The sequence below is a fragment of the Microtus ochrogaster genome, linkage group LG7_11, assembly GCF_000317375.1.
Source record: "Microtus ochrogaster isolate Prairie Vole_2 linkage group LG7_11, MicOch1.0, whole genome shotgun sequence".
Taxonomy (NCBI): domain Eukaryota; kingdom Metazoa; phylum Chordata; class Mammalia; order Rodentia; family Cricetidae; genus Microtus; species Microtus ochrogaster.
The window spans coordinates 15,671,643-15,694,047 of NC_022032.1; the positions used below are offsets into that span (position 1 = coordinate 15,671,643).

At 36.3% G+C, this 22,405-nt stretch overlaps 1 protein-coding gene across 21 annotated transcripts in view; it reads left to right on the top strand.

Moving 5' to 3' along the window:
- Pcm1 (pericentriolar material 1) overlaps positions 1-21,499 on the top strand; it is a 95,776-nt gene extending 74,277 nt beyond the window's left edge. For 18 of the 21 annotated variants that reach the window (XM_026786978.1, XM_026786979.1, XM_026786983.1 and 15 more), the window contains 10 exons: positions 1,358-1,492; positions 9,105-9,302; positions 10,765-10,827; positions 11,084-11,219; positions 11,615-11,775; positions 14,223-14,295; positions 15,328-15,584; positions 18,194-18,286; positions 18,367-18,481; positions 19,545-21,499. In XM_026786978.1, coding sequence (XP_026642779.1) covers positions 1,358-1,492; positions 9,105-9,302; positions 10,765-10,827; positions 11,084-11,219; positions 11,615-11,775; positions 14,223-14,295; positions 15,328-15,584; positions 18,194-18,286; positions 18,367-18,481; positions 19,545-19,570 — 1,257 coding nt within the window. In that variant the 3' untranslated portion in view covers positions 19,571-21,499. The remainder of the gene's footprint in view (positions 1-1,357; positions 1,493-9,104; positions 9,303-10,764; positions 10,828-11,083; positions 11,220-11,614; positions 11,776-14,222; positions 14,296-15,327; positions 15,585-18,193; positions 18,287-18,366; positions 18,482-19,544) is intronic. The other 3 variants (XM_026786994.1, XM_026786997.1, XM_026786981.1) reach the window with 2 other exon arrangements.
- Positions 21,500-22,405: the final 906 nt, after the last annotated feature.

The window sequence follows — 22,405 nt, forward strand, 5'->3', positions numbered from 1 at the left end:
TGGTATTTTTTAATGTAAGATATCTTTTTAATATATTGTCTATGTTGACTTGTTAGAAACCAAGCATGGTGGTACATACCTGTAGTCCCAGTACTCAGTAGGCTGAAGCAAGAGTGTCAAGAGTCAAAGGTCAGCTTGAGCTATGTAATGAGACACCATCTTAAGAAATCACTTGCAGAAAGGAACTGCCTTGGCACATGAGCTTATTTATGTTTTATGTACTTAGGTCAATCTTTGTTTTCATGTAGTTTGGACACCTCCTTGTTAGTAGAAGAGTAGAATTTGACATGGAAAAAGGGTGACGGGATCAGCTTAAATGAATTAATAGCAGAAAAGGAGATGAGAACCTTGAAAGTACTTGTTACAGGTCTGCTCTAGACTGACCTTGAGAAGCTAATCAGGCTAAGGTTTATTTCATAATTCACATATAGTTTAGGGTTTTTGCGACAGAGTTTTAGTATATAGCCATGGTTGGCCTAGAACTAAAACCACCACCTCCTGCCTCCCCCTCTGAGTGCTAGAATCACACACATGCCACCACACTGTTTTTTTCACAAGGTTTCTAAGGTGCAGTTAAGAAGAGACATGCTCTATGTGTTATTTTAAAGAAGTTAGGAAGACATCTCATAATATTTAGAGGCAGTTTTAGTTATTGGTATGGGTACAGGTATTGCTGGTGTAGTTACTAGTAACTGTTAGGAGGACACCATGACCGTGGCAAGAGAAAAAGCATTTAATTGAGAACTTGCTTACAGTTCCAGAGGAATAGTTCATTAGCATGATGGCTCGCATAGCAAGTGTGGCTGGAGTTGTTGAGAGTTATTAGCAGTAGGCAGAGAGAGATTGGACCTGGCATGAGCTTTTGAGACCTGAAAGCCCTATCCTCAGTAACACCCATTCTCCAGCAAGACTGCACTTCCTAAACTTTCTAGTCCTAAACAAGCAATCCACTCCGAGGTGGCTAAGATTCAACTCTATGAGCCTCTGGAAGCCATTCTTATTTGAAACACCATAGACATAACAGAGAGGAAATTAGATAGAAGGTTGGTAAGATTGTAAACATGGTTGAAATTATGAACTATAATCAGGAAGACAGACAAGTTGAAAGGTCAGCATGCATAATTCTCCTTAGTACAGATAGGAAGTGATAGAAAGTATTGGAATAGAAAATTTCTTTATTGGTCATTTTCTAGTGTATGGGTTAAAATCCCCAAACCTTTTAGTGTATATACTGTAGAGACTGACCAGTATCTCTGGAAAATGAGAAACTATGCAAGAGAAACAAATTTCAAATGTAGATTAATACTTTTTCAATAATAGATGAGTTTCTATCCTAACCTACTAGGGTTTTTCTTAGGAGCACATGGATGAAGTGTGTTCTTCTCAACTTCTCACTTCAGTAAGACGTATGGTTTTGACCCTTACCCAACAAAACGATGAGAGCAAAGAGTTTGTCAAGTTCTTTCATAAACAACTAGGAAGTATATTACAGGTAAGAGTTTATTTTTGCTTGTTACCTCCATACCATTTGGTTAGGGTTCTGTTGTCATTCTCTGATATTATACAACTTACTCAAGAATCCATTGTAATATTCATTTTGGATGGCATTGTAATATTATCTCTTTACTTAGTTAAAAATTTAAGAGGACTTTCTGTATTTTAATTTAATGTGGCCGTCTCTGAGAATTATCCTAACTCCAAGACTATTTTATTGGTTTAAAGGAGCTGTAGAAAAGACCTAGCTGTTAGAGCATTTGCTGCTCTTTTAGAAGACCTGGGTTGATTCTCAGCACCCATGTCAGGTCACTCAAAACTGCCTGTGACTCCAGCTTCAGGGGCTTAGGAATTAGCCACTCTCTTTGTTTTGTTTTGTTTTACGCATCTGTACATACTTGACATATCCTCATAGATACATAGACATGAATAAAAATGTTTTAATCTGTTTATCTCCAACATTTTTTTATTGATATTTATTGAGCTCTACATTTTTCTCTGCTCCCCTCCCCACTTCAGTCCTCCCCTAAGGTCCCCATACTCCCAATTTACTCAGGAGATCTTGTCTTTTTATACTTTCTACTTCCCATGTAGATTAAATCTATGTAAGTCTCTCTTAGTGTCCGCATTGTTGTCTAAGTTCTCTGGGATTGTGGTTTGTAGGCTGGCTTTCTTTGCTTTATGTTTAAAAACCACCTATGAGTGAGTACATGTGATAATTATCTTTCTGTGTCTGGGTTACCTCACTCAAAATAATGTTTTCTAGTTCCATCCATTTGCCTGCAAAATTCAACCTGTCGTTATTTTTTTCTGCTGTATAGTACTCCATTGTGTAAATGTACTATATTTCCCTTATTCATTCTTCAATCGAGGGGCATTTAGGTTGCTTCCAGGTTCTGGCTATGACAAACAAAGCTGCTATGAACATATTTGAGCACATGTCCTTGTGGCACAATTGGGCATCCTTTGGATATATACCCAAACATGCTATTATTGGGTCTTGAGGAAGGTTGTTTCCTGATTTTCTGAGAAATCGCCACATTGACATCCAAAGAGGTTATACCAGCTTGCATTCCCACCAGCAATGCAGAAGTGTTCCCTTTTCCCCACATCCTCTCCAGCATAAGTTGTCATCAGTGTTTTTGATCTTGGCCATTCTTACAGGTGTAAGATTGTTGTGGGAGCTGTGGGCCTGCTTTTCGTCCCGCCTGGCTCCTGCACGGCTAGCTTTACACCAGAAATAACAACACACAAACTGTATTCTTTTAAACACTGCTTGGCCCATTATATCTAGCCTCTTCTTGGCTAACTCTCGCACCTGGACTAGCCCATTTCTAATAATGTGTTTAGCACCCCAAGGTGCGCTTACCAGGAAGATTCTAGCCTACATCCATCCTGGGTCTGAGCTTCATCATGTGTGCCTAGAGAGCAGAGCTATCGAGTCTGAGCTCACTTCCTCTTCCTCCCAGCATTCTGTTCTGTTTACTCCACCCACCTATGTTCTAAGCTATGAGGCCAAGCAGTTTCTTTATTACTTAACCAATGAAATCAACAGATTGATATATGACACTCCCACATCATAAGATGGAATCTCAGAGTTGTTTTGATTTGAATTTCTCTGATGACTAAGGATGTTGAACATTTTCTTAAGTGTCTTTCATCCATTTTAGATTCCTCTGTTGAGAGTTCTCTGTTTAGATCTGTACTCCATTTTTTTATTGGATTATGTGATCTTTTGGTGTCCAGTTTCTTGAGTTCTTTGTATATTTTGGAGATCAAACCTCTGATGTGGGGATAGTGAAGATCTTTCCCATTCTGTAGGCTATTGTTTTGTCTTGTTGACCATGTCCTTTGCTTTACAGAAGTTTTTCAGTTTCAGGAGGTCCCATTTATTAATTGTTTCTCTCGGGGTCTGCTGGGGTTCTATTTAGGAAGTAGTTTCCTGTGCCAATGTGTTCAAGTGTACTTCCCACTTTCTCTTCTATAAGGTTCAGTGTGGCTGGCTTTATGTCGAGGTCTTTGATGCATTTGGACTTGAGTTTTGTGCATGGTGATAGATATGGGTCTATTTTCATTCTTCTACAGGTTGATATTCAGTTGTGCCAGCACCACTTGTTAAATATGCTTTCTTTTTTTCATTTGATAATTTTTGCTTCTTTGTCAAAGATCAGGTGTTCGAAGGTGTGTCTTCTATTGGTTCCATTGGTCCTCCTAGCTGTTCTTTTTTTTTTAATTGAAAATTTCCACCTCCTCCCCTCCTCCCACTTCCCTCCTCTCTCCCCCATTTCCCCTCCCCCTACCTCTCCAGTCCAAGGAGCAGTCAGGGTTCCCTACCCTATGGGAAGTCCAAGGTCCTCCCTGCTCCCCCCAGGTCCAGGAAGGTGAGCATCCAGACAGACTAGGCTCCCATAAAGCCCGTCCATGCAGTAGAATCAAAACCTTATACCAATACCAGGCTGTTTTCAGTACTGTACCTCTGTTTCTTTTGTGTGGAATAATTTGAGGAGTATTGGTATTAGTTCTTTGAAAGTCTTGTAAAATTCTGAGCTAAAACCATCTGGTCCTGGCCTTTTTTTGGTTGGGAGACTTTTGATGACTGTTTCTATTTCTTTAGCAGTTATAGGTTTGTTTAATTTGACTATCTGGTCTTGATTTAATTTTGGTAAGTGATATTTATCCAGAAAGTTGTCCATTTCCTTTTAAGTTTTCCAATTTTATGGAGTACAGGTTTTCAAAATATGGCCTGATGATGATGATCTTCTGTATTTCCTTTGTGTCTGTTGTTATGTCCTCCTTTTCATTTCTGATTTTGTTAATTTGTATATTCTCTCTCTGCCTTTTGGTTAGTTGGATAAAGGTTTTTGTTGATTTTTCTCAAAGAACCCACTCTTTGTCTCATTGATTCTTTGTATTATTTTCTTTGTTTCTATTTCCTAGTGTGAGATTTTCCAAGCTTCTTTATGTAGGCATTTAGTGCTATGAACTTACCTCTTAACACTGCTTTCATTGTGCCCCATAAATTGGGTATGTTGTGTGGTCATTTTCATTGAATTTTAGGAAGTTTTTAATTTCCTGCTTTATTTCTTCCTTGACCCATTGATGATTCAGGTGAGCATTGTTTAATTTCTATATGTTTGTGGGTTTTCTGGGATTAGTATTGCTGTTGACTTCTAGTTTTAAAGCATGGTGATCTGATAAGGTGCATTGGGTTATTCTAATTATTTTGTATTTGTTAAGGTTTGTTTTGTTACCAAGTATGTGGTCAATTGTTGAGAAGGTTCCATGAGGTGCTGAGAAGAAGGTATATTCTTTTCTGTTTGGTTGGAATATTCTATAGATGTCTGTTAAGTCCGTTTGAGTCATAACATCTGTTCTCTTATTTCTCTGTTCATTTTTTGTCTGATTGACCTGTCCAGTGGTAAGAGTGGAGTGTTGAAGTCTCCCTCTATTAGTGTGTGTGGGGTTAATGTATGATTCAAGCCATAGAAGTGTTTCTTTGACATATGAGGGTGCCCTTGTATTTGGGGCATAGATGTTCAGTATTGAAATTTCCTCTTGATGGATTTTTCCTGTGACTAATACGAAATGTCCTTCTTTGTCTCTTTTGACTGATTTTAGCTTGAAGTCTATTTTGTTAGATATTAGGATAGCTGCACCCATTTGTTCTTAGGTCCATTTGATTGGTTTGTTTTTTCCCCAACCTTTTACTCTGAGATGATGTCTGTCTTTGAGGTTAAGATGTGTTTTTGGTTTTTTTCGAGACAGAGTTTCTCTGTGGCTTTGGAGCCTGTCCTGGAACTAGCTCTGTAGACCAGGCTGGTCTCGAACTCACAGAGATCCGCCTGCCTCTGCCTCCCAAGTGCTGGGATTAAAGGCGTGCGCCACCATCGCCTGGCTAAGATGCGTTTCTTGTAAGCAGAAGAGGGATGGATTCTGTTTTCATATCCAGTCTGTTAGCCTGTGCCTTTTTATAGGTTGGTTGGGTCCATTTACATTAAGGGATATTAATGACCAGTGGTTGCTCTCTCCTGTTAATTTAGTTTTCATTGTTGGTCATATTAATATGTGCAGTTTTTTCTTCTTCGGGATTTGCTGTAATGAGATCATCAATTGTCTATGTTTTTGTTGGTGTAGCCATCTTCCTTGGGTTGGAGTTTTCCTTCTAGTATTTTGTGTAGGCCTGGGTTTGTGGCTAGGTATTGGTGAAATCTAGATTTTTCATGGAATATCTTATTTTGTCCTTGTATGGTGATCAACAGTTTTGCTGGGTATAGTAGTCTGGGCTGGCACCCGTGGTCTCTTAATGTCTGCATAATGCTTGACCATGACCTTCTGGCTTTCATTGTCTCCACTGAGAAGTCAGGTGTAATTCTGATAGGTCTACCTTTATATTAGTTGGCCTTTTTCCTTTGCAGCTCTTAATATTCTTTCTTTACTCTGTATGTTTAGTGTTTTGATTATTATGTGGCGAGAGGACTTTTTTTTTTTGGATCCAGTCTATTTGGTGTTCTGTAAGCTTCTTGTATCTTCATAGGGTTATCTTTCTTTAGGTAGCGTAATTTTCTTCTATGATTTTGTTAAATAAATTTTCTGTGCCTTTGAGTTGAACTTCTTCTCTTTCTTCTATACCTGTTATTCTAAGATTTGGCCTTTTTATGGTGTTCCATATTTCATGGATATTTTGGGTTAAGCTTTTGTTAGATTTAATGTTTTCTTTAACTGATGAGTCTATTTCCTCTATCGTATCTTCACCACTTGAGATTCTCTCTTCCATTTCTTGTATTCTGCTGTTCATGCTTGCTTTGTGGTTCCTGATCTTTTTCTCATGATTTCTGTTTCTATAATTCCATCAGCTTGTGTTTTCTTTATTGTTTCTATTTCAGTTTTCAAGTTCATGAATAGTTTCTTTTATATGTTTGATTTCTTTTTCTTGGTTTTCTTTAAGTGATTTGCTGATACTTTCCTTTTTTTTGGTTTCCTTCCATTTCTCTAAGGGAATTTCTCATTTCATCTTTAAGAATTTCAAACATTCTCTTGAGGCTATTTTTTAGATTTTTTTTTCTGGTTTATCCATATTTGGTTGTTCAGGTCTTGCTTTTATAGGGTCTTTAGGTTTTACTGGTATTTTGTTGCTCTTTGTGGTATAATGTGTGATTTTATCTTTTCTACTCATCTTTTCCTCTAATAGGTGTGGTTGTGGCTGTCTGAGATTCTGTTGAATAATCTTCTAGGTGTCGGTGAATCCAAAGCTCAGATGGTTGTTCCTTGTGGTACAGTCTCAGATGGTTGTTCCTTGTGGTACAGTCAGTGTCACAGTTCTAGTTATCCCGTTGGTTATTCCTGTTGCTGGAGATAGCTCAGTGCTCCTGTGCTTTGGTCTGCTCCCTTGGAGTTTGCTGTCTTAGGCCTACTTTGGCCTAGGCTGCTGGCTTTGATCTGTTTTTGTAAATCCTGGTCTGGATCCCCTCCTACAGAAGTCCCTGGCTTGGAGTTGGACCTGTTCTGGTGGAGATTGCTGACTCTGGATCTGGTAGCTGGATTAGTCCTGATCCACCAATGCTCTGGGACTAGTTGGCTCCCGGGGCTGGATCTGCTCCCAGTGGAGCTTGTTTCCTCAGGCCCACTCTGTCCTAGGAGTCTCGTTTAGTTCCACTCCTGTGGAATTTGTTCTTTAATCTGGTTTGATATTCTACCATGCGAATAGTTTAAGACTGAAAGAAAAGCATGCTCTGATTTAATTTTAAATAATGAGAAATTTTAGAAGCTAGAAACCAGCCTCTAATTAGAGAAACTTTTTAGAATATGAATAACCTTGCTTATATCATAAAAGTAACTGTTAGTATGTGTTTGATTATTGGCATTTCACTCTCCTTATCTGTTCTATTTGGAGCCTTTAAAGCTCCTCTCGTCTAGATATTCATAACAGCTGAAGGTTACCGTGAACTGTGTCCATGCCACTATGACAAAACAGAACTTATAATGAACCTTTTTGTTTTATACCTGTTATCTGACTTCCTTTATTTCCTTCCCTCCCACACTGTCTAACCTCTAGTAATTACTTTCTAATGCTCAGATAAACTTCAACTTTAAATTATGTTGAGGCCGTGATTCTTAGCTAGAGAAGACTTTTGTGTCCCAGGGGACATTTGACAGTGGCTGTAGGTCTTTGTTTCATATTGCAGGTAAAGTGGGAGAGAGATAAGAAGGAAAAGGAGGAAGAGATGTACTAGGTAGAGGCCAGGCATGCTGCTAAACCTCTTTCATTTTCTCCCTGTTTTTTTTTTTCCTACGAGGTCATGCCTATTTAAGAACAAAAGTTAATTTAAATTAAATATTACCTAGAATCTTTTTTCTCCTCCCCTGTTCTTCCCTCCCTGTGTCTCTGCTTTCTTTCATGAGCTAGACCTCAAGGTATTTGTTTTGAATTTTTTTTTTCTGAACTCTGTTCAGAAGTTTTGTGTTGCAAGTCTCTTAGCATACATGCTATTTCTCTGGCTGTATAGATAGTGTTTCTGTGTTGGGCAGTAGCTAACGTGACACAACATTGTAGTTTACCTTTTCTCTAAGTAGCATAGCCCATATTTTTGCAAGAAAGAAAAAGGGAGGTCCTTTATATAAAATAGCACAATTACTCATATGATGATGCTTTGTTTCTTCTTGAGTAGAAGTAATGCTTACTTACAAACTTATTCTGGAGACTATTTTTTTTTTTGGTTTTTCGAGACAGGGTTTCTCTGTGGTTTTTGGAGCCTGTCCTGGAACTAGCTCTTGTAGACCAGGCTGGTCTCGAACTCACAAAGATCCGCCTGCCTCTGCCTCCTGAGCGCTGGGATTAAAGGCGTGCGCCACCACCGCCCGGCTGGAGACAATTTTAAATGAAGATGACTGGTTGGCTAAATGTAAAGGAAGAAACTAGCAATATTTGGCACCATGTTGATGAGGAAAAGAGTTTATCCTCACACAGTAGTTAATATATTCATTGCTGTAGTGTATATATAGTTCCTACATGTACTCCCTGGGAACTTTTGGGAGATTCGGAGTCTGTTTTACTCTTTTGTGCCCAAGATTTATATTAAGAAAGTACTAAATTTATAGATGACTGTATATTTTTTCTTCCCCTTGTTTATACTCTAAATGAGGTTAGCAAGATGTCTGCTTTGTAATAGAATATTTCATAGTAATACTTTAGTTTCAGGTTTTCTAATACTTTGAAAAGTATTGAAACACTGACAATGGCAGTAGACATGCTAATGTTGATAGGAGGTCTCAGTCATACACAAAGAACTAACGTTATACAGCCTGAGCAGGTTCTGCTTATCTATTGTATACACACGCGCACTATGTGTGTGTGTGTGTGTAACAATATATTGAAGTAAGGGTGAAAGATCAAGCAAGGGTATGTGGGAGGGTTTGGAGGGAGGAAAAGGAAAGGAGAAATAGAGCATTAAAATCTCAGAAAAAACAGAGTCTATATGTATATACATATAAAATATTAGGAATATTGGTTTTCTCTAGGCAAGTATAGTTTAATCTTTTAAACCACCTGTATTGTTTTATCCACAGTTGAAGTTTGCTATGATCTTAAAATTGTTTGTTTTATCTTTAAATAGGATTCACTAGCAAAATTTGCAGGAAGAAAACTGAAAGACTGTGGAGAAGATCTTCTTGTAGAAATATCTGAAGTGCTATTTAATGAATTGGCTTTCTTTAAGCTCATGCAAGACTTGGATAATAATAGTATAGCTGTTAAACAGAGATGCAAAAGGAAAATTGAAGCAGCTGGAGTGATACAGTCTTATGCTAAAGAGGTAACTTTCCCTTTGCTTTTAAGAATAGCCTGAAATTAAAGTCCTTGATCATTATTAGTAAATAAACTCTCATTTGACCTCAACAAGAACAGTTATTTTTAGTAAAACCATAGTCAAGTGTGTAAATCAGTACTTGGGCTACATACTAAACTTAGGATTACCACAAAGGGGAGAGCAAAAGTGCAGACAGGAATGGATGCTAACTGAATTGTGAGGTGTCCAGTTCACTTCAGTATTGCTTACTAAGAGCTCCAAAGAAGAGAGAACCTGGATCTAGTTCCTGGTCAGCTTTCTTATGATGGCTGTTACCAAATGCCAGGGAGTCTCCAAGAATATGTATCACAAGGAAGTCACTTCTAGCCAACAAGCATCTGTTCATTGGCTAGGGCTCTAGTTTTTCTGCCTTGTTAATCATGACTGCATGTGAGACTGGATCATTAATTCTCCTTTAGTGGAGGACTTTCTAGGAGGCTTTCCTTGTAAGCACCCTTTCCTTATTCTCTGACCACAAGAAGGGAAAGTGAGCCAGGACCCAGACAGAGAAACCCATCTAACTTAGATTCTAAAATAGAGTTAGGTCATTTTCTCCATAGTGCTCCTGTTTTTATTCTAGACAGAATTCATTTCAACCATTGGTAAATACATAAGGAAAATAAAGTCGCAGAATACCATAGTAATTCCTGGAAAAGAGGTCTTTTAGTCTGTGTTAGATAGGCAGTCTCCTGAGACTCTTACCAGGGGCAGAAATATGAGTGTAGACCTGAAAGACAGAAGTTCATCATGAGGAAGGGGGGAAAGCTTTGCATAGAGAGACAATTCAATGTAGTGATTCTAAGGCAGAGTTGAGCAGTTGAACAAAACAGGGCCATAAAGACAAAAGTCTTCTAAGTAGAGTGGCAATGTGAGCTGCTGATAGGGTACTTGCCTGGAATGCTTGTAGGTTCTGAACCAAGTTATTGCAAAGGAAGTCAAGTGATGAGAATGGAAGTGATGCCATAGGGATAGTAAAGAACTTAACAGCCAACTTGTCTAGGTATATATATAGTAGGAAACAAGAATTTGGCCCATCTCAGGGTAGAGATGTGAGGTTATCCTTTGATCTCTACAGGTGTACACACACACACTACACTAATAAGGACTAAAATATGAGGTTATTCTCTGATCTCCACAGGCACACGCACAATATACATAAACATTCATTCAGAAAAATAGACGATGAGAGGAAAATATGAGATGTGCTAAAGTAACATATCTATAAAACTGAGAAATAAAAGAAATGATAAGCTAATGTCTTAGATTGGTGTGCAAGCACACATTTTTGACAATTGAGTAAGTAATTCCAGTGGTTTATATGTGAATAATTATAGACAAAAAAAAGCTTATTTGCTGGCTTATTAAGATTAGAAAAACTGGAATTACATAAGTATTCCTGCTGAACTCTATTTAATTGATTTGCTATTAGGCCAAAAGGATTCTTGAAGGCGATCATGGCTCACCTGCTGGAGAGATTGATGATGAAGACAAAGTATGTGCTAACTTGTGTCTATAAATAATGCTTGTAGAACAAAACACAATTTTAACACCTTTTATCTCAATTCTTTTTACAAGTAAAGTATGTAAATGTCTTTTCTTCTGACAAACCAAGGTTTTTCTTGTAAAACAAAACTAGAATGTCAGAAGTAATTCTTTATAACAGAGTGGTTATTATTGCTATGAAAGCTTTACCATATATACATTTTTAAAGTACTCCAAGAGTTAATCATTATTTACTTTGTTTACAGGACAAGGATGAGACTGAAACAGTTAAGCAGACTCAGATTTCTGAGGCATATGATGCCAAAGGTCCCAAAAACGTAAGATCTGATGTTTCTGATCAAGAGGAAGATGAAGAAAGTGAAAGGTGTCCAGTGTCTATTAGTAAGTTTAAAGGCTTTGAGACACATTTATACATAAGTTTTCTGTAGTGATGCATTGAGATTTGAGTTGCAGTATCATTAGGACTGAATGATCTGTGTAAACTGATTAAATTACCTTCCCATTCTGCACCACAGTTTTGAAGTGTACACTGATTTGAATACTTCAGATATAGTATATACAGTACCTGTATCACTCAGTGATACAATAGACAGTCACCATTACTAAGATTGCATGGGTAATGTGGTGATGCACAACAGGAGGAGACTGAGGTACTGGGATAACTTCAGTTCGGGAGTTAGAACCAGCAACACAGTGAGACTTACTTCATCTGTACACCCACCCCCATCCTGAAGATGAATTTATGAGTTACTAAAATTTGTGTGTAATCAACTTAGATCTGTCTAAAGCTGAAAGTCAGGCTCTAACTAATTATGGAAGTGGAGAAGATGAAAATGAGGATGAAGAAATGGAAGACTTTGAAGAGAGTCCTGTGGATGTCCAGACTTCACTTCAGGCTAACACTGAAACTACAGAAGAAAATGAACATGACAGTCAGGTATTCTGTTACAAACACCTGTCCTATCTCAGCCACTGAAAACAAGAGTCTTCTGAAAGCTATCAAAGTGTGTGCTTTTTCCACCATCATTTTCATAATTAGAAAACTATTTATTGAAAAATCAGTGTATTTATTTAGACCTGAAACATTCCAGGTATATGACATATGTATTTAATCCCAGTAATATGGAAGCAAAGGTGGACAGATCTCTCTGAGTTCAAAGACAGCCAGGGCTAAACAAGGAGACCCTGTCTCAAAAACAAAATACTTACTTTTATAATCTTTAAAATACTTTAATCTCTTTTATAGTAAGTTATAAAACTATAAGATACTTTAGAAGATACGAATAAGTTTCCTATTTTTCTCCTAGTCACAAATTAAAATAATACATTTTATATCATAAAATCATTTGTTTTCCTGCATTTACTTTATCTAAACCAAGAAGCTATACCCGGTACAGTTTCTTCTGCTGTTTACTTCTGTTTTTTTGAGTGACTATGTATGTGTGTGTTAGTTTAAATTTATGTTTAATATTTAGACTTAATCAAACAATATAAATATTTTCAGCTGCTGAGCCAAGTTAATATTGTTACTGCTTCCTTATTTATATATCTTCCACCACATTTAGTAATTGTCTCCATTTTTATTAGCATTCTTTGAACATATACATCCCTGAGTATTCTATCCTGTTCTCTAGTAGCTGTCTGTACAAGGCTCCCCATAGAATTTGGTAGATGGAGCTAATTGATTTTTTTGTTGTTGTTGTTTTCTTCTTCAAGTATTATCCCTTTCTGCTGTATTCTAGATCTGCTGAATAGTTACCAACCTAAGAATCCAATTCTCCATTATCTTCATCAGGTTTCTATTTAAAGAATCTAGTCCTTTGTCTTATTTGTGATTTGTGACCTCATCTCAGTGGTAATAAACCATCTAGTAACCTTCTGAGAACATGCATAAAAGGTTAATATTTTTAGGTATTACATATTTTTTAAAAATACCTTGAGTGTTGAAGGTATTTTCCTTTAGAGATTGATCTTACTGCTTCATCATCTTGGTCAAAGAGCTGCTTCACAGATGTCCTGTGATTTCTTCATTTTAACCCTATGTGTATAGCTTTGTCCTGTTCCCTACACTAAAAGATTTCCAGCCTCCAAACTTCTGGAGTTTTACAGCTTTATTGTGATTTTTTTCTATCATCTGGGTGTTTGTTTAGTTTTTTCTTTTATATTCTTTTCTTATATTTGTTAAATTTTTTTATTTGCCACCATTTTCTCTTCTGTCTGTGGAAATTATATATTGTAAAATAGTTAACTCTTGGTTGATATCTCATTTTTCCCTCTGTTCTTTTTACTGTCCCATTGTTTTATCATTTTGCTTTATTTTTTTGGACTGTATCTTGGATCTTAATACTTGTATTAATTAGCTTTATTTCAACTTTCATACCTACTGTGTCTAAAAGCCTTTAACATTTTTCTGATTGTTTTATATGATGTCATGTATTTTTATCTATACTTGAAAGCTTTAAATATCTACCTGACTGTTTAAAGATTTATAGAGATAAACATACACACACTCACATACACACACTATTTTGAAAAAATGGCTTGGGTTCTATGGAGTTTCTCTACAAGGCATTTTTATAGGCAGTTTACTTTCTGATAGAAAGTTCCAGTTGTAAGTTTATATTGGTACTTTCATTGGAGTGGTTTATCCAAAAACCCTTCTTCGTTCTCCACCCTGGGTCATGGAAGTTCCACTGTTGGTGTTCTTGATTAAGTGGGTAGAGTAGGTTGTAGACTTAGATTAGACCCTAAGTTTCTTTATGATTTTTTTTTAACCAAGTCCTCACTTTAATGCATTTTTTATTCTACCTCTCCTCTCACTCTTAGCTAGCTCAGTTCTATAAAATACCATCTTCCATCTTCTGTGAGGTTGGACATAAAATACTAGGAGTCAACTACTTTCTGAAACAACTCACCAGCATCGCTTCTTGTGATGATAATCAACCTCTGTCTTACTATTGTAGCCCTCACTGGCAGCAGGTACTTCCATTTGTGGGATGAATTCAGATCCTGTTTCTTCCTCTGCTACAAACACTTGACTTTGTTCATCTTTCTCTTCTGTATCACTTCTGCTTAAGGGTTTCAGTTCACTTAAGGGTTACAACTAAAGATAGCCTTTCATTTTAAGATGAGATCCTGAGAAAAATAGTAAAAACTTACAGGATCTATTCTGTCATTTGTTTTGTGCTTATCTAAGAAGGAAGCCTTTTTAATTACCTATCTTTCAGTTATTAACTAAAGCCTCTTTGAAACATTTGAGAAGAGACTGTTACATTTTTCTTTTTATAGCTCTGGGGTTGGACAAGAACCACATAGTATTAATTATCATTTCTATAGGGACCACATATTTTTAGGTCTTGCTATTAAAACATATTTTTCTTTTAGGTTCTACAACATGATCTTGAAAAAACATCAGAGAGCACAAGTGCACCGTCAGACCAAGAACCAGCTGGTCAGAGTAAGAATTCTGAAGAACCCCAAGTTTTAGATGCTTTAAAATACTTTTCAGTGTGCTTAAAACTAAAAAAGTAGTTTTTAATTCCTAACTGATGTTAGTGTAAAGACACTTTGGACTTAATGTACTTAATGTCTATCGTTGTCATCCTGATAAATGTACCCCAAGTTGGCCTTTGAACTCTTTGTGTAGTTTAAAGATAACCTTGAACTTCAGATCTTCTGCCTCTACCTCCTGAGTCATTGAATTGCAGGTATATGCACCCATATTGTATATCCAACTAGCAATTATTTTCCATTTGTTCATTTGTATATTTATTTTGAGGCAGGGGTCTCAGTATATAGCCCTGGGTGGCCTGGAACCCCCTATATAAATCAGGCTGGCCTCCAGATTGAGAATCTGCCTGTTGTTTCCCACATTCTGGGATTAAAAGCATGGGACCCTTAGTCACTACAAGTATCTTTATTTATTTACTTTCTCAAATGTGTGTGTACCTAAGTATGTGCATGTGTCCCATGTGTATGTAGTGCCCACAGAGGCCAGAAGAGGCTACCAGAACTGTATTTCAGGCCATTGTGGACTACTTGGTGTGGGTGCTGGGACCTGAACTCCAGTTCCCTGTGAAAACAGCAAGTCCCTTTAACGACTAAGCTATCTCTTCAGTTCTCCCCACACCCTTTTTTTAGATTTATATTTGACAGATATTTATTTACAGACTCTTTAGAGAAAAATGAGGGAAGTTTGTTTTGTTTTCGTTTGTTTTAAAATAATACTCATTTTAGGGCTTTAGTCTTAAAAATCCTAATTCATTATTCCTAATTCATTGAAATCACTTGGCCTTCAGGAATTTAAATTAACATGTTCCTTGCTAAATCTGTTCAGCTTTACTTGGGAACCATGATAAGGAAAATCTGGATAGGGATCTTTTGGGTCTTACATGTCTTGATTACTCTCATTCATAATACTGTCTTTACTTAGCATAAAATTGAACAGATGCTTCATTTCTGTAATGTGGAGACTTTCTTTTGATGGCAGATAACCAAGACAGCTCTCCTGTGAAGCCTTGTTATCTCAATATCTTGGAAAATGGACAACCCTTAAATAGCACTGCCCATAAGGACTCACTCGCTACCACTGATTCATCTAAACAGCCAGACCCTATGCCATTACCCTTAACTGCAAGTGAAGCCTTAGTGCCTAGAGTCAAAGAAGTGAAATCTGCTCAGGAGACTCCCGAGAGCTCTCTGGCTGGAAGTCCTGATACTGAATCTCCCGTGTTAGTGAATGACTATGTATGTAATAATTACATTTCTAAGTATTTTTGCCTTTTCATTTCTGTGTATATTTCATTTTTGAGAGTAACACATTGAGCATATAAATCAAACTTCACTTTGTGGTTATGTTCAAAACCTGTGAGAACATTTATTCTTTCTTATTCATGCTTAGTTTGATAGGAGAGTGGTTGTAAATTAAATGACCATCTCAAAAATTGAAGGTTTTATAGTTTTGAAAACCAAAAAATTTAGTTACAGATGACAGCAGGAGTTCCTGTTCAGACCTAAAGTGCTAGTGATTCATGAAGCATCAGTTAATCTCATACACTATCGAGGTTTTACTTCTTAACTGTTGGAGCAATTTGAAATCCTTTGATATACCTGAAGGTATAAATTTGGGGTATGGCAGAGAACTGTTCAACAGAGTCAGTATTTGTATGTAGCAAATTACAAAACAACTAGGAAATACACTTACAATAAGTATGTAAGTTTAGTTTCACTCTGAACCTTGATTTCATTTCAGTTTAATAGCAAACATATTAGTTTGGGGATGTGTGGGTAGCGTATTTTTAATGTAATTTTTCTTAGCAAAAATGAAGAGATTTGTAGCATAATATTTGAACCTCGAAGGGTACAATGTATCCCTCTCCCCTTTTTGTTTTGGCATTTTGAGTTTGTTACTTTGATCCATCCAATCTGGAACTTGATAGGGAGACAGACTGGCCTGGAACTTTAGGTGTTATCCTGCCTCTGCCTTTTGAGTGCTGGGATCACAGGTATCTGTCACCACTTAGACATTGGTTCATTTTTTAAAAGTTAAAATTTATTGTCTTCCAGTGGTATTTTATAGTTATGACTCACAAATTGGTCAGAAAGGGAACTGAGAATGTTTCAAAAACATCAATAGGAACATACTCTTATAAGTTGCTTAGGTTTTTTTTTTTTCTGTGTACACTTAAGCATTTAAAGCTCTGAAAATTACTTGATTTAATCTTCAAACATTTTTGCAATATTTATTCATTTATTTGTTGGTTGGTTGTTTTTTTGAGACAGGGTTTTTCTGTGTGGCCCTGTAGACCTACCTGTCCTGAAACTCACTCTGTAGAACAGGATGACCTCAAACTCACAGAGATCAGCCTGCCTCTTCCTTCTAAGTGCTGGGATTAAAGTTTAAAGGCCACCATCGCCTGGCCTATTTATCTTATGTGTATGTGTCTAAGTGTGTGTATGTATGTATGTGCATAATATATGTTCAGGATTCTATAGAAGTCAGACGAGGGCATTGGATCACCTGGAACTGGAATTGCAGAAGGCTATGAGCAACCATGTAGGTGTTGAGATTTAAACTTGGGTCCTCTAGAAGAACAGCCAATGCATTTAAACACTGAGTCATTTCCCTAGCCCCTTTAAAAAGTACTTTTTATTATATTAATTAGTTGAGAGAGAGAGAAGGGGTAGGGGTGGCGTGTGTGTGCAGCACAGCACATGTGAGGAAGTCAGAGGACAGCCTGCGGAGTTTGTGGGTCTGGGGGGTGAACTCGGCTTAACCAGATGAGCCATCTCATTACCCCTACCCAGTTTATTCTTACATGTTTGTTTGTCTTTGAGACATGGTCTCTCTATTCCTGCTAACCTGGAGCTTGCTATATGAAGAGCGGATTGCTTGCCTTTGTTTGCCTCATGAGTGCTGGGATTAAAAGCATGTGTTACCACATCCAGCTTGATTTATTCTTATTATCATTTTTATTTTCAATTTTTAGGCAGAGATTCATGCTGAAAATTATTTTTTCTCTAAACCGTAAAACGGTCAGTGTTGTATTCTCTGAAGAGTAATCTAATGACTGCATAAGAGATACGTTGTTTGGGGGCTGGATAGGTGATGAGCGCTGAGCACTCTTCCAAAGGATTAATTCTTATCTCCAATATGGCATCTCACCACTGTAACTCCAGTTCCAGGGGAGCTGACACCCTCACACATTCATGCACATAAATTTTTTTTTAATTAAGAAAAAGATGTCAGAAGAACGTATGCAATTGCAGAGTGGATGGCGATGATGATGCGAGAGAGAACGCACCCTCAGGGTTTTACTGAGGTAGCTAATAATTAAGGAAAGAAGAGAATTCAAGTAAAAGAGAAAGAATTGGAGATAGTCATTAAAGTAAATTGCTAAATTCACAACTAGTATGAGCCTTAACAAACATAACTTGAAAAGCTTATATTTATTACATTCTGAATATAATTCTGATGCATTCTATGAACGTAAACAATAAGGATGAGGGATATAGTGAAATAGCTCTTGTAGTGTATGCAAGACCCTGTGTACAATCATCAGTACCGCCAAAGAATTGCTTGTTAGTGTTTGTCCCCCAGTGTAACTACTATTATTCATTCAGCCTTTGTGAACTGGTTTTTTAATTGTGGGGCGGCAGGGGGGGGGTGTCCAACAGTATGCTCAAAGCTGTAGCTATGTACCCTGTTTAGTGAACTATACATTTTTAAATTATTCATATAAATATGAATAGATAGAACTCCACCTTCTTTCTAGGCATGAGTAATTTAGATTTTGATGCAGAGGTGTTGTGCTTTTTGCTTTTGTATTGTTGATTAACTATAACTTATCTTACAGGAAGCTGAATCTGGTAACATAAGCCAAAAGTCTGATGAAGAAGACTTTGTGAAAGTTGAGGATTTGCCGCTTAAACTGACAGTCTATTCAGAGGTATTTGGCTCTCTTCAACTAAGCTTATCTTTGTAACAAATATTAGATGAAAGATTATACTTTTAATTTTCATTCTAAAGGCAGAGCTAAGGAAGAAAATGGTAGAAGAAGAACAGAAAAACCATTTATCCGATGAAATATGTGAAATGCAGACTGAAGAATTAGCTGGAAATTCTCAGATACTGAAAGAACCTGGTAAAAGTTACCAATTTTAATTTTGTATTGAAAAATCATGTTCATACCAATCTAGTTTGTTTTTGAAAGATACTATTTATTCCTAAAAAATAGAAGGCTACTATTGAAAAAGGGGCAATCTGTCAATCCAGCGGCTTGATTCTTTGCAAATTATATTAGATTATGTTTTCTATTTATAAAATCTTTAATTTTAATAAAGTACTAGATGCAACTCTAATGTTAATGTTTTATGATTTCTTAATGATTAAAATACGTGTAATATCTTTCATCTGCCCTGTAAAAAGTGTGTATTACAACCCACTTGCCCCTTCTTTTATTGTGTTCACATTACTTTTGGGTTTTTACCTTTATTATTTTAAATGTCCTTTAGCCTTCTTTGTTGTAGAAAGTTTAAAAACATAATGATTCTTATGAATTTTATTCAGATAAGCACAGTTTGTTTTTACAATTATACTCTCCAATTTCCTTCTCTGTGGATGTAATGGTACAACTTCTGAGTTGCTCAGAGCAATTTTTATATCAAAATTAAAGCATTTTCTTTTTATTATTCTCTATCAATAGTTAGAATCTTATAATTTTTTTCCTTGTTTTTCTGGAAGTGAAGTGTTGAACAGAACATGTAGATCTGTCAGAGCTTCCCTTTCAGCTCACTGCTGCCCATCTGAATACATGGCATCTGTGGGCTTCAGGCCGTCCTGGTGGGCTAAGCTGCAGCTCTCTCTTCATAGAGCCTCATGTACTCAAGGCATTCAAGGAAACTGTTGGGCTCTAATGTGTCCTCCAGCCACTCTTCTTTTGTCTGTATTTAATCATCTCTATAGTTACTTTCTTTTTCTCCTAGTGGAGTTTTTTAGAGAGAAAATACTTGCTTTGTTTCCAATCATGAAAAACAAATCCTCATTCTTTGTTTTGTAGGGGAATTTAGACTAAATTCACATTTTTTTTTTCTGTTTTGGTCTTATATGTAAAGTAAAAGCTTTTATGAAAGAGAATATTAAAAGTAAATTTTAGTAAAATTTGATTAACTCATTTATAAAATATTATTCATTATTCTTCTTTTCAGAAACAGTGGGAACCCAGAGTATATGAACTGTCTTCAGGGACTCATCTAACTCTCTTACATAGTCAGTGCATATAAAAAGACACTAAATAAAGCTGGGTTTTGATCTGTATAAAATGTAAATTAGCTTGACAATGCATTTTTGATGGGTATGCTAATCTCTGCCCATGGCAGTTTAAAACATCAGAATCTGAATCCTGGAAAGATTCAACCCTTGACACACGGTGGGATTTTTCTTTTTATTTTATTATTACTATTATTATTATTATTTGTTATGATCTTGACCCCTGCCCTTCATTGTAATGTTTGGTATGTTAACCTTAAAATGTAGTTTTAAATAAAGTTTGAACTTATCTGTAAAGTACGCTTTTGGGAAATTTTGTTGAATTCTGTGCAGCAAATTGCTGTTTTATGTAATTTAACACTCTTCAGAAACAGCAGTGGCCAAGAGTTAGAGAAATACATTATTGAATCTGAAGCCCAGTCTTAGACCAGTCTCCCAAATAATGGTAGTGTTGCTGCTTTTGGGTCTGATGTTCTTGTAGTCACCTTCAGGTCCTGTGTAAGAATAACGTAGATTTTATAAAGGTAACCAGGAATCTGTAGAGTATTCATAGACATGTCAATCATCTAGATTGTGTACGAAGTGTAGGTGATGTTAGAACATCACAAAATTATCTATTAGATTAATATTTTCCAGAGTTGCAAATCCTGTCCTATGTTGCTTCATTCTAAAAATTAATACAGGAGCTTTATATAAATGTAGGGAGTATTTCTGTACAGACAAGTAACATTCTAATAAATTTAAAATGAAAAAACCAAACTCTTTTAAGTAGAATAAATAGAACTAAATTTATGTAACAGAACTTTAATGCCTTTGGACAAATATGCCTTTTGAGATGATAATTTAAAACCAAAGCCTAAGAGTTGATTTTGTGTGTCGTGAGAGAGAAGCAAGTTCAAGTGTTAAGAAAGTTCTTGTGAGTTCTTCATCACTTCATAAACCAACTTTAAAGAGTGCTTTGTCTTCTGAGTCCATCCGTGCTTACCACAGCCCTGATATGGTACTGATTATTGCAGAGGCAACTAGCCGTGAAGAAGTCAGTCTTACAAATTGTTACTTGAAAAGCAATAGTATGAAAGAAAGTTCCAAATATCCTCTTCAATTTCTTAATAGTTGTCTAAAATACCCTATAAGAACTTGGTGGTATTCCTTTAAAATTCTCACTTGCTTGATAGCTTAATATAAATGTCTAGTCAAGGAATATCAAATGATGACGATTTCCCTGTGAGGACTCTTATTGTATTGTTATTTAATTTAAATTAAGTCCATATATCTTGAACTTCATTCAAGTTTATTTGGAAAACTACCAATCCAGAATCAAGGATTCTTACCCAGTTGGACTGACTTCGGGGGACATTAGAACAATAATTTATATGTACAAAAAGCTATGTGTTTTCCAGACTGAAAGCTAACCGTTTTAACCCTCAAGGCAAGCCTTACATAAATCAGTGCATTCTCCCTCCTTTCCCCACCCCCCGCATGCACACAGTGGAAGAACTGTATTTAATACGTTAGCTATTACCATGGTACCTATGAACTTTTTCAAACTAGTTTATTTGACTTATGTTATAGCTGCTGTCTAGTATGTTTTTTTCATATTTTAGTAGATAATTTAGTTTTAAAATACCCAGAGATTGAGAACAGATAATGTGTGTAATATGTTTTTCCTAGTAAGTATTGCTCAAAAGTTAAATAAATTAAGTATTCCCCTTTGTCTTAATTTTTAAGTTAAAATTTTGGTTAGTGATAGAGACAAAGAATCCCGAAGAGTAAGATATAAATCTATGTAGAGATAAGACTACAGTAGTGAACTACCCAGACTGTGGAGGCACTCTGTATTCTGTAACACTCACTTTGGGTAAATGCTTTTTCACTGTTAATAAATGTATATCTATATACATAGAACTCTGAATTGCATTTTTATTTAAATTGATGTACTTTAGAATTCTTTCCAGAACTGCGTCTTTCTTGGTAGTGTTTAATGTTAAAAAAAAAAAAAATCAGAACATGAACTACGATAGACTGACAATTGAAAAGTGTCACTGAAGAGTATTTTTCTTACAAGAGCACGTTTTCTATTATTTCCCAGTTCTATTGTTTTTTTATAAATACTTTTGATAAATACATAAAAAGGAGATTTTGAGATTGCATCTATCTTTCCTGACTTGAAAATACCTGATAGAATATAAATGTTAAGTATGATACAGTAAAGTCTTTGTGTACTTAAGGAAGCATACTTTTTCAGATTTGCTTTAGAAGAGGGGTGTTATTGTAACAATCACCAATCATTCACTCCTAATAACTAATCCATCATGAAACAACATAAAACAATCTTATGTCAGCTCTTGAAAGCAATTGGAATTATATTCTAGCTAACTACCTCTGACCTTAAAGTCAGTAGACTCTTATCCGTTACTGGTTTTCTGATAGTAACAAATTGGCTTTGAGCGGGACACTGCAGAGAATATATTGATCAAAGGGGCTCGGTGTTATCAAACCAGTGAACAAGTATGTGTACAGTGAATAATTGTATTTATATAGTATATATCCATTATGTTTATTTAATGTATGAAGGGATGTGTGCTGTGGTGACCGTGTGGGAAGGTCAGAGGACAATTTGTATTAGTCTGTTCTCTCCTTCTACCATGTGGTCCCAGAGATTGAACTCAGATCTTCAGCCTTGGCAGCAAGCACCTTCACCCTGAGCCGTCTCACTGGCCCAGAGCATGTTTTTAGTGATATGTCTTATTTGACATTTCCCAGATTGTTGGTTTCTAGGTTTCTAAGAAGATGGATAGGA